The sequence below is a fragment of the Gekko japonicus genome, unplaced genomic scaffold (genome assembly GCF_001447785.1).
Source record: "Gekko japonicus isolate JY-2015 unplaced genomic scaffold, Gekko_japonicus_V1.1 scaffold774, whole genome shotgun sequence".
NCBI classification, from domain to species: Eukaryota; Metazoa; Chordata; class Lepidosauria; order Squamata; family Gekkonidae; genus Gekko; species Gekko japonicus.
This window is the reverse complement of record NW_015163625.1, coordinates 64,444-77,266: the sequence shown is the minus strand read 5'-3', so window position 1 is coordinate 77,266 and position 12,823 is coordinate 64,444. Positions and strand designations below refer to the sequence as shown.

Sequence of the window (12,823 nt, the reverse complement as noted above, 5' to 3'; positions counted from 1 at the left end):
TTTCTTTATTGTTTTTCTCCCGTGAGTTACAGCAATATTTTGTGTTAATTTTTTTTTTAATTGTTCACAGACACGCATGGTGGCCCTTTAGAATTTTAAGTGGGATGCTATAAGTCTATTGGAGGTAGCCTTTCCCTGTGCCTTGCATTTTTTGCAGCATTTGTCAGTCCTAATATATAACAAATTACTTGGATTGGGAGCTAATTCATATAGTTGGATTTTCCTGACTTTCACAGAATTCCCTTGGATTTACCTGTAATTCATATTTTTTCTTTTTGCTTTGTTTTATTTGTGCATTTAGTTAGAAGTGTTTTTAAATAAAATTTAAAGCATATATTTCTTGAAAGATTGATCCAGTTACTTTCTTGCATCCATTTTAATGTGAAGTTTTTAATCATTAAAGTACAGGGGATCTGATAAGGATCAAGCTCCCCTTGGATTTCTTCAGTTGTGTGTGTCATGAGTTATTCTTTCTCAGATTTCAGTTTTGTTTCATTCTGGGTCATTCCCTTTGTTTTTTCTCTATCTTGTGAGAAAAAGGGTTAGTGGAATTACTTGCTAAAGACTAAACTACTGTCAAACTCTAATTAGCATTGGCTCCTAACATTGCTTATATCCTCCACAGTATGTTTCATGATGCTTCTCCTCTATGTATCTTGCTAAATAAGTGTTCATTAAATAATGTTTGTTTTGTTTAAGATTCATCATTGTTTCAAATCACTTAACTTATACCCCGAATTTAAGATGTATTTTAACTTTCTTGTTAGCATAGTGTGTAGGTAGAAAGGGATGCATTAACTGTATTGCTCGTTCCAACTATGAACCCTGAACTACATGTCATGTGGGGAGGAGGGGTGGGTATTCCATGCCGAATCAACATGTGGGTTGCATCAAGTAATGAACACTGCTGAAATTTTGTAGCTGTTTTACATGATGTAATCATTATACATCAACAGACAGTTTTTTTAAAAAAATTCTGACACTGGGGTCATGACCACACCTGTCTGAACCATGTATTCAAGGTCACATTTCATGTTGACCATGTACTCATTCTTATTGCCCTAGAATAAAATGTACTCTATCTGCAAAGTCAGTAAAGCCTCATTTGGAAGTTAAAAATCTTTCAAAAATGCAGTGCACAGAAATGCAGCAATTATTGATAATCAAATATTTATAGGAATTACTCAGGACCTTTTGCATCTATTTTCTCATGTGTACAAGTAGATTCAGTAATGGGTTTCATTATATGGATTCACCTAGTGATAACCAGACCACCCATTGTATTTTATTATATTTTCATGCTAGATATATTTTGGACACCCGAATATCTGAACAATGTGCCCCTCTACCCCCAGTCAGTATGTGTTCAGGATGCTATAATGTTGATAAAACATGTATGTTAAAGTCTGTTAATTTAGAATGTGTGTAGCAACTCCAAGAAAATAGTCTTGATATTCTAATCCATGATAATTTCAACTCTTCTTACACTTTATTTATGTTGACATTTGAGATGTGTTATACTGCACTTGGTTTTTTAAAAACAGCTGCAAGGTGCCCTTATTTGGATGGAGGCTGAGGGAGGAAGGAAGGGATCACACTTTCCCTTGTATAATTCTATCTCAAATAAAAATCTGCTGTCAGTTCTGGGGAAATTTTGCCCTTTCCCCCTGACAGGACTAATAGAAACTAGCCCCTTCTGTTAGCCCCCTGTGTGGGGTGTAGGTAAAACACAGGTTCCTTGTTTCACCAACAGAGGCTAACAGCAGCACATGGGAAGTGATTTCTGTCTCCAAAAATGGCACAGAAAAGAAGGCTACCCCCTCCCCCCCAATGTGGCAGTTCTGATCCAAATTGATATTCCATCCCCACCCTGCAGCTTCTTTTGGACATTAAAAATACACTGGGAGATTTGATTACTATTCTACCACATAATATGTAGTTTAGCCCTATGTCATGATGAAATCAAATGCAGTATTCTGCAATCTAGAAAAGTACCATGGCAGTCTTTAATTGTGTTGTGATTTTGCGAGAAGATTATCTTATCTCTTCACCATTCTGTTTCAAGTATTTATGAGATGCCAGTTAAGCAGACTACAGAGAGGACAGGCAACGGATGAATGGTTTCAACTCAGTTCGCATGTACCTCTGAAAGGTATTGAACCAGGCTCTTTGCGTGTCCGAGCAAGGTATTCCATGGAAAAAATAATGCCTGAAGAAGAGTACAGTGAATTTAAAGAGGTATTAAGTATCTTCATTTTAACTACAGTAGTTTGAAATATTAATACTTAAAAGAAATCACCAAGTAAGACTGGTGACTTCTAGTCTTCCAAGACAGGCATTCTCTTGTGAAGCTTCCATCAATTGTGGTGTTACTTTCACAGGAAGTATTCAAGGTGGATTTGTAAGACAAACAAGTTGTGTTCATGATGTTTGTTAAAGCAAATATATATTTTTGGAAAACAATAGCATCCTCATTTTGTAGTGAATTCTTGGGGTATGTACAACATCATTGTCAACACAGCTTTATTATCTCTCTTTTTAGTTGGTACTGCAAAAAGAGCTACATGTGGTCTACGCGTTATCACACGTTTGTGGACAAGATCGGACACTGCTGGCAGGCATTTTATTGAAGATTTTTAGTCATGAAAATCTGCAAGCATTATTGTTGCGAACACTAAATGACAGGGAAATAAATATGGAAGGTAGAGTATGAATAATTTCATTGTATTGTTAAATGTAATTTTCCAGGCTACTCATAAACATGCATACACACTCTCTTCTGGAAGGCCCCATTAACCACCTTTACATTTAAAATAATGGCAAATTAATATTTACATGCCAGTTTATGAGTGTATGTTTTTGTTCAGATGAAGCCACAACTTTATTCCGTGCCACCACGCTGGCAAGTACGCTTATGGAGCAGTATATGAAAGCTACAGCCACACAGTTTGTTCTCCATGCTCTAAAGGACTCCATTTTAAAAATAATGGAGAGCAAGCAGTCTTGTGAGGTGAGAAACTATATCTTAATTTATCATGGAAAATGTAATTTTGTTAAATTAAAAAAAATGGTTTATTATATCTCTGTGCTCCCTTTTAAAGGATTCAGATCATCACTTTAGTTGCTCTGTAGTCCTATAAGTAGGTTAGGCTAAGAGAGATTACCTGAGTCACAGTTGCTCAGTCAGTTGCATGGATGCAGATCTAATACCTGAGCCATTACACCAGTGTGGCTCTTACCTGAGTGGTTATGTTCATGTTTGTGTCTTTTATCAGGTTTTAATCACACACTGTTGCACATATGCTTTGGAAATGTTCTTTTAAAATTGTTATAATAAAACCAGGATATGCTTAATCTAAAATCCACTAAGAGATGTATTGGACTGAAATTGGGAAGTAAGTGTTTCATAATTGTTAACAGGCATGTCTAGAAATTGTGGACTTACTAGACCATATTCCAGAGCCTTTGACGTTGTCAGAATAGAGGCCTGTAATTCCTGGGGCCAGTCACTCTTAAGAGTTTTCTTCACTTTCAGAAGCCTTTTCTAATTAACCGCAGTATGATAATTTGAACATTAAACTTCATTTTAACTTGATGTTTATAATATTTTTCAGTTAAATCCTTCAAAGTTAGAAAAAAATGAAGATGTAAATACTAATTTAACACATCTGCTGAGCATCCTTTCAGAGTTAGTGGAGAAAATATTCATGGCTGCAGAGATACTACCAGCGTAAGTTCATGAACAGGTTTTTAAAAAGTAATTGTAGTTTTCTTCTTGTTCATAGTTTAGTTCTAGGAATATACCTTGTACTAATTCTGTTTTTTGATAAAATTATTCCTGCGTTAGTCAGATCAAGTTTTAGTGCATGACAAAATTCACCTCAATATTATGAACAATCAAAACAATATATCAGCAATACATTAATGCAGATAATTTGTCCTATCAAAATTAAACAAATTTAACTCTTACATTTGCTTTTAATGTGTGAAGTAAAACATGTTTAATTTTATTCACATTTAAATTATTTTGTGACTGAAACTCTGATTTCATTGCTGATCTCTAAAATTAAACCAGTACATTGAATGAAAGCGCAATTTAGAGTGGTATTACATTTACCTGGATTTGGGATGCCTTTCTCTATATAGAGAAGAGGAAGAAGAGATTGGATTTATACCCCGCCCTTCACTTGGAGTCTCAGAGCGGCTTACAAACCCCTTTCCCTTCCCCTCCCCACAACAGAAACCCTGTGTGGTGGGTGGAGCTGAGAGAACTCTGACACAAACTGCTCTTTTTCAAGGACAGCTGTGCCAGAGCTTGTGACTGACCCAAGGTCACATCAGCAGGTACAAGTGGAGGAGTGGGGAATCAAACCTGGTTCTCCCAGATTAGAGTCCGCACACTTAACCACTACACCAAACTGTAGTTACCTAAAATAATGTAATATTTAAAGCTCATAGTTGCATTCTTTTGACAGGACATTAAGATATATTTATGGTTGTTTACAAAAATCTGTTCAGAACAAGTGGCCAGCTAACACCACCATGAGAACAAGAGTGGTTAGGTAAGAGATTTTTGTTGTGTGGTTATTTGGTTTAAATACAGTGTCTCAGCTTCAGGATGGGCTGAATGTTGCAGAGCTGATTTGAGTTACAGACTTAGATGATGTTCTCTAATTTATTCAGCTTTTACAACTAAGGACAATTTGCATGCTTTATCTTTATGTGGATTCATATGGCCACTTGCCAAGTGGTTACTTATGGTGTACCTGTAACTGCTTTGTAAACTGCTTGGCTAAATGGATATGTTGGCCATTTATTTTACTTGGTAGAAAGTTATAAATTCCAAACTACTCTGATGGGAAACGTTCACCATGGGTAAATCCATGTGGGCTTTTATATCCTGCTAAGCAGTACAGTGAATTTTACCAAACGTTGGGTACAGATGTATGGCAAAATTGTCACGTGTATGTATCCCACTTTGGGGTGAAGGTGAGATTCCATGGCTGTCTTAATTGCAGTAAGAAGCCAAGAGATTAGAATAGTGTTGTTATTAAAGAATGATACCCTAAATAAGTATTTTCACAAACCTATTTTATATTTCTGTATAGCATACTTATTGAGATACTGAGTAAAGACACATCATTTTTCTTCTTTTCAGTGGCTTTGTTTTTCTTCGGCTGATTTGTCCTGCCATTCTAAATCCAAGGATGTTTAATATCATCTCAGGTAAGCACTTTAGACAGCATTTTTTGCAGCCGCAGTTAACTTAATTCTCCAGTAGTAATTCTGGGTCCAGTATAACCCTTAGGCTCTTGACTGAGTCAGCGAGTCTCATCTAGGCCCCATCAAATGTGAGAAGTTTAGTGTCCTCCAAGACCTCAGCTTGCTATCTTGTCAGGATTCAGTTTCAACTTGTTCATTGTTTAACTGCAGCAGTCAAACAGCACCTCCAGACCTCTCAGCATCACTAGGCAGTTTGGATAAAGAAATTTATAACTGGGTTTCATCAGCACTGAAGACAACCTACTGCAAAACCACAAATTATTTATCCAAATGGCTTTATCATAAAGATGAAATAGCATAGGGAATAGGACTGAGCCCTGTAAGACAAGTCCTACACTGACAACAGCTGGTTAACAGCAATCCTATGAGTCCTCTCTGTAAGGAACAATTAAACCAATCCAGTGTGTATCTTTTAATCCCCATTTATACCTCCAAATGCCTCAACAAGATGGCATGGTCCACAGTATCAAAGGCGGCTAATAAATCTGGTAAGAGCAGCAAAGAGACACAACTCTTGTCCATATTCAGACAGTAATAATCAACTAAAGCTATCAGCGATGTCTCGGTCCCATAACCCAGCCTGAAAGGGGGTCTAAAGCAGCTGAGTCATCCAGGAGGATCTGGAGTAGTTCTGCAGCCTCTCTTAATCATCTTGCCCAGAAAAGAGCAAATTAGAGATTGGACAGTAGTTGGCTACATCATTATTCTCTGGTGCTGATTTTTAAAGTATGGACAGATCACTGCCTGTTTTAGAGACTGAAGAAATATGTCCTAAATCAGTGATTGATTTATGATGGACATCAGGGATTCATTGTTTGGATCCTTACATGATTTTACCAATCAGGATGGACAAGGATCCAGAGTATTATGGTGACCTTCAGAGATTCCAAGATCCTGTCAACATCCCTCATGATAACTGGATCAAAATGATCCAAAAACAGGCCAGATGGTGTACTTGAGATTCTCTCAGTAAAATAACAAACTTTCCAAAATTATCACAGGTAATCAGCAGTTCCTGAGAATCGAAAGACTCAAACTTCAGAGTCAAAAGGTAGTGAATAGGCATGGACCAGACCACGGACCTAATTTCATTATGGACTGGGGGGGAGGGGTTCGTGGTCAGTTTGCCCAGTCCGTGCATTTGCAGTTTTCAACAGCCCGCCCACGGACCACAAATTTTTCCAGGTGGTCCATTTGGTCCATGGGGGCCAGACAATCTGGCGCGGAGGCATTGACTGTTAAGGCAACCATTGGGGGGAGGGGATGTTCTTCTACAACTCTTCTGCAACTTTGATGCTTGTAGCTTGCGGGGGGGCATTTGACAGACACTTTCCCCTTTTACACATTGGAAGACAGGATCTTTTCCCCCTCCCCCAATGCCAGTCTGCACACAACTTGGAGGGCAGGTAGAAGGCCATAGCGACTTTGATACCTCTGGGGGGCGGCGTTTGACAGACTCCTTCCCCTTTTGTACATTGGACTGTAGGATCTCCACACACACACACCCCCACACACACACAATGAAAATCTGCAGGCAACTTGGAGGGTAGGTAGAGGGCCACCCCAGGGAGGTCCACTACAACTTTGATGGGGAGAGGGTGTTTGACAGACTCCTTCCCCTTTTGCACCTTGGACCATAGAATCTTCCCCCTCCCCCAATGCCAGTCTGCACACAACTTGGAGAGGTGGTAGAGGGCCATCCGGGGGAGGTCTGCTGTGACTTTGATGCCTCTAGCTTGGGGAGGGGCTTTGACAGACTCCTTCCCCTTTTGCACCTTGGACCATAGAATCTTCCCCCTCCCCCAATGCCAATCTACAGGCAACTTGGAGGGCAGGTAGAGGGCCATCCCAGGGAGGGCCACTACAACTTTGATGACTCTAGCATTGGGGGGGGGGGCATTTGACAGATTTCTTCCCCTTTTCCACATTGGACCCTAGGATCTCTCCCCCCCCCCCCGATGCCAATATGCAAGGCACCTGGAGGGAAGGTAGAGGGCCATCCTCACTAGACCCCCCCCCTTTTGCCTTTAGCTTACCGGGGGGGGGGATTTGACACACCCCTGAACCCGTGGCTGTGATTTCCCCAAAGAGCACTTTTCTGGGGGGGCTGTAACTCAGCCCCCCTAAATCCAATCCTCACCAAACTTGGAAGACATGTAGAGGAGAGACAGCTGGGGACTCCCTGTGAGTTTGGTGTCTCTATCCTATGTGGGGGGGGGGCATTCCAGCACATCCAGAAGTCACGGACTGCACAAGCCACAGACTGGTCTGTTAAACAAAAATGCTTGTGAAATACACGGTCCGTGAAACCTATGAATGACCAACCAGACGAACCTCTATTTTTCTGGTCTATGCCCATCCCTAGTGGTGAAAGACCTTAAACAACTGCTCTGGTGTGAGAACTAGCTGATGCGAGAAGTAGGTTTTCTTTGTTGCAGCCACTGCCTCCCCACAAAGGAGGTAGTGATAAAGCTTGTACTGAAGAAAACCATAATTAGCAAAAGATTATGTGGCCCATTTTAGGCCTGTTTCACATCTCCCCTTTTTAGGTTAAGGTGACTAAGCTGATGGTGGCAGAACTGCTGCATACAGCTGGTATATATAATCTGTGTTTAAGCCTGGCATTGAGGCAAAGATTGGTTTACAACTTGCTAAAGAAATTTTGACATTGCTTTTGCATCTGTGTAATGCCCTTGATACAATGGATCATAGTCTTGTTACAGTGACTGGAGAGGTTGATGGAAATAAAAGGAATGGCTCTTCATTAGTTTCAGTCTTTTTTATCTGTTAAAAGATCCAGAGTCTTGTGTTCAGTACTTACATTTATCTACTGAATGATAATAATTTGGCAGCTTTATAATTGAATATCATCAATGTGCTAATGGAGCACAACTGTGCATTTCTTTGGCTAAACTTCCAGAAGCTGCAGTCTTCCCACTTGGCCAATATCATTGTCAAGTAGATGGGGATGGCAGAACAAGCTGAAACTAAATCTAAGAGACACAGAGATGTTGCTGGTATGAAAGTTTGAAGCCTTGAAGGGAATTGGTTTGCTTTTATTGGACAGTTCGAAAGCAAGAAATTGCAAGTAGATAAATAGGTACCACTTCGGTGGGAAGGTAACAGCGTACCGTGCGCCTTGGTGTTTAGTCATGCCGGCCACATGACCACGAAAACATCTTCGGACAGCGCTGGCTCTTCGGCTTTGAAACGGAGATGAGCACCGCAACCCTAAAGTCGGATTCGACTGGTTTTCGAGCAAGGGAACCTTTACCTTTACTTTATAACAGTATCACTAGTAGATTCTCTGAAGAGCTTAGGTGTCTTGTCACATCCCACCTTGCAGCTAAACAAAAAACAGGTTGCCAGGAGAAACTGTGTGGGGCTGTCCTAGGAAGCTTCAGCTAGATCTGCTTGTTTATTAATAGGAAAGAACTGCTGCCATCATGTTATTTTACTGTTTTTAAAGTCATTTTTGCATCTCGTTCCTGTTCAAGGTGCAAGTTTTTACCTTTTAAGACCTTTCAAAGTCTGAGATCTGCATATCTGAAGGACCATCTTTCCCTGTCCCTATATGAACTTACATGTCAGTTTCTTATGCTCTGCAGAATGGCCATTTGCACTTACCGTGAAGGGTCCTTCTCCTCTGAGGTCAGGAGGACATCTCCGTGGGTTATTACCATCATTCCTTCAGGGAGGCAGGAAACACTTTTTCCTCCTTCCTCTTGGTGCCTTGGGAATAGCCCCGCCCTCAGTTCTGGGACTCCGCAAGCATTAAGACGCTAACTAAAATAACTCTCCTGTGCAGAAACAGATAAACGTGCTAACATTGTTAACATGAACTATAATACAGTTTCCACGCTTACCTCCCCAGGAGGTAGATGGCGTGACAGAAGGAAAGAGAAAACATAGGGAAGAAGAGAGCAGCACAGCAAGATGATGAAGAATGGGAGGGCCGAGATGTCTTCCTGACCTCAGAGGAGAAGGACCCTTCATGGTAAGTGCCAATGGCTGTTCTACCTCTGAGGTGGAAGACATCTCAATGGGACCTCCCAGAGCAGTGTCCCTCATTTGGTCGGCCGAATTCAGGATGTCCTGGAGAACTCTTCTCCCAAACGCTGCATCAGCCGAAGCAAATGTGTTCAATTTATAGTGCCGGACGAACGTGGAAATAGAAGCCCAGGTCGATGCTCTACATACTTCCTCGACAGTCGCTCAATTGGAAAAGGCTCCGTTGGTAGAAGCAATTCTCAGGGAATGCACTGTAATTCCCTTCGGAACATCCAACCCGGCCGCTTTGTAGGGCTCTGAGATGCAGGATCTGAGAACCATGCTGATAGACATCTTGGACATTCTGTCACCTGTTCTGAGTGGAGAAATGTTGATGAACATAAAGTCCGTCTTCCTGATTGGCTCCGTTCTGAGAATATAAATCTTCAGAGCACGTCTAACATCCAGAGTATGCCATAGGACCTCCTTAGGGTGTTTAGGATTGGGACAAAATGTAGGTAAATATACCTCCTGAGATCAGTGGAAGATGTGACTACGAAAGGTTGAAACCTTCAACCCGGAATCCAAGCCATCCTGCAGAAAAGATAAGACGGATGCTACTGTGGGTGATAGGTTGTTGATCTTCTTTCTCCTATACTATCTGACAAATGCCTTCCAGGTTGTGTTGTAGATACGGATGTGGATTGCCACCTGGAAGCTAGAATAGTGTCCATCACTTGTGGAGAATATCCTAATTGAGTGAGTTGTTGCCACTCAATCTCCAGGCAGTCAGACAGAGCCATTCCGGATGGGGATACCAGATGGGACCCTGCAGTAACATCTCTGGAGACTTCGGTAAAGGTAGAGGAGGAAGAATGGCTAGTTCCAACAGAGCTGAATACCATGGACTGTGAGCCCATAGAGGAGCCACCAGGATGACTTGTGCCCTCTCCTCCCGAATCCCACAGATAGTTCTTGGGATCAGCAGGAGTGGTGAAAAAGCATAGAGAAGCCCTTGGGGCCAAGGATCAGTGAGCGCATCTGTCGCTGCTGCTTCCAGGTGGTGGTATCTCGTGAAGAACCGGGATATTTGATGGTTCTCTGGAGACGCAAAGAGGGCCACCAGTGGTTGTCCTAGATGCTGCACGATGAAGCTGAACAGACTCGGGTGGAGAGTCCATTCCCCCTCGAGGATGGTTTCCCGGCTGAGCCAGTTCGCCTGAACATTGGTGACACCTTTCACGTGCTCAGCCCGGACCGATGTTACATTCTTCTCGGCCCAGTTGAGAATCTGTACTGCCTCCCAATGAAGGTGGGAGGATCTGGAACCGCCCTGGTTGTTGAGGTACACCTTGGCCGAGATGTTGTCCGTTCAGACCGTGTTGTCTGTGGAGTGCCTGGCTGAACCTGGCTGAAATTATTCAGGGCATGACAAATTGCTCTCAGTTCTCAGCTCGGGAGATTTTGCTCTTCCCTGGACCAGCGACCCTGGATGGAGTTCCCCTCCAGGACCGCCTCCCAGCCCCTGGGACTGGCATCTGTAAAGATTTCCTTGAGAGATAGGGTATAGTAGACCTTGCCCTGTCTCAAATTCTTTGGATTCGTCCACCAAAGAAGGCTGGACTTGACTTGCGCTGGGACGCATAGATTCATGACTTTGTGTTCCATGATCTGACACTGATATGGTATGAGGAACCACTGTAGCAGTCTGGAGTGGAAGTGGGCCCACTGGGTTAAGTCTATACAAGAGATCATCAGACCCAGAAGTCTGGCCAGGGACATCAGGGTGGTCGAAGAACTCCGAATCACCGAGCTTGCCATGTCTCGAATCTTGGTAGCCTTGTCTAGAGGCATGAAGAGAGAGTTGCACATAGTATCTATTACTGCTCCCAGGTGCTCGATTTGACGCGATGGTAGAAGGCAACTCTTGTGGAAGTTGACTATGAAGCCATGCTTCTGCAGACAATCTAGCATCCTTCTGGTGTTCTAGATGGCCAAATTCAGATTGTCGCCCCTCACCAGCAGGTCGTCCAAATAGGGGTGTATGTGGATCCCCTGTTTCCTGAGATGGACTACCAGATTGATGAGAAGCTTGGAAAACAGTCTGGGCCTGTTGAGAGACTGAACGGTAGTGCTCGGCACTGTTCCCTCTAAGCTGAGTTATTGTGAGCTAGCTCACTGTTTTTTAGTCTCCAGCTCACACGTTTTTATCTTAGCTGAGGAAGGATGGCTCCAGAGCAAACTAATTTATGCAGCAGCCAAATTACTTGCTCACAACTTTATTGCCAGTAGCTCACAAAGTAGAATTTTTGCTCACAGTACTTCACAGCTTGTAGGGAACATTGGTGCCCGGTACTGAAAATGACGTCTGACACAAAAACGGAGAAACCTCTTGTGAGTCTGATGAATGGGGACATGGAGATAGACCTCCGTGAGGTCTATGGATGATAGGAAATCGCCAGGCAGCAAGTTCTCCATGATAGATCTGAGTGTCTCCATTCTGAAATGGTGAAGCCTGATGAACCTGTTGAGGAACTTTAGGTTCAGTATGGCCCTCCATTCGCCATTCCTCTTGGGGACCAGAAAAAGAATTGAGTAGACCCCGCGTCCTTGCTCTGACGGAGGAACAGGCTCTATGGCCTGGATGTCTAATAGATGTTGGAGCACCCTGTTGGCCAAAGATCTTTTGGCAATGGACTTGCTGACAGGCGAGACCACAATTTTTTCTGGAGGGGTGCATCAAAACTCTATTGTGTAACCGTGGGACACTACTTCCTGTGCCCAGACATCTGGTTGTGCTTCTGTCCAGGCCGCAGCAAAGAAGAGAAGACCTGCCCCCACCGGGAGAGAAACGCAGTCATGCCTGTTTGGGTTTAGAGTCTCGGTCCCCTCGGTCAGATCTGTTGAATGGAGACTTGTTGAACTTGGTGTTGTACTGTCCCCTTCTGTTGGGAGGCTTTGACAAGCTCCAATTGCCCTTCTTCTGGTCCGGACAAAACCTGGTCAGGGTATGTTGTGAGTGAAAGGAATGCGTATTCCTCCGCTCCGTTTGGCGAAAATTCCTAGGAATGGCCTTCTTTTTGTCTCATGTCTCCACTAAAATTATGTCCAGAGCGTCTCCAAAGAGTTGATCTCCATGGAATGGATAGGCAGAAACCATCAGATCTTCTTCATAGTCTCTGTGCTTCACACCAATGGGATCTAGTGCGCCTGCGCTGGATCTGCCGGTGCCGTAGCAAGCTCTCTTAAAAGGATTTTCATGCCTGGCCCAACTGAGCATGCTCAGGAGCCCCAGTGAGCATGCCCAGAAGGGCAGGCACGGACATCCCGCCAGTTCTTTCCTTACCGCCGCGCTTAGCAGACTTTTCTTTGAGAGGTCTGGCCGGATCGCTGTTTTTGGTCACTTTTCGTGATCAGCTCTCGTTTTTTCTCTCAGTTTCTCTTCTGTTTTCCTTTTTCTTGTCGTTTTTTTTTTTTTAAAGGAGAGTTTTTGTTTTTCGTCGTCAGGTAAAATTACTTCGGGCCGCTGCCCCCCCCCCCCCCCACCCCT

General features: G+C 42.9%; 1 protein-coding gene across 1 annotated transcript in view; it reads left to right on the top strand.

Moving 5' to 3' along the window:
• Positions 1 to 12,823, top strand: part of RASA1 (RAS p21 protein activator (GTPase activating protein) 1) — a 108,982-nt gene that overhangs the window by 80,949 nt on the left and 15,210 nt on the right. The window contains exons 17-22 of the mRNA XM_015407481.1: positions 2,066 to 2,238; positions 2,543 to 2,702; positions 2,868 to 3,010; positions 3,615 to 3,730; positions 4,476 to 4,562; positions 5,159 to 5,226. Coding sequence (XP_015262967.1) covers positions 2,066 to 2,238; positions 2,543 to 2,702; positions 2,868 to 3,010; positions 3,615 to 3,730; positions 4,476 to 4,562; positions 5,159 to 5,226 — 747 coding nt within the window. The remainder of the gene's footprint in view (positions 1 to 2,065; positions 2,239 to 2,542; positions 2,703 to 2,867; positions 3,011 to 3,614; positions 3,731 to 4,475; positions 4,563 to 5,158; positions 5,227 to 12,823) is intronic.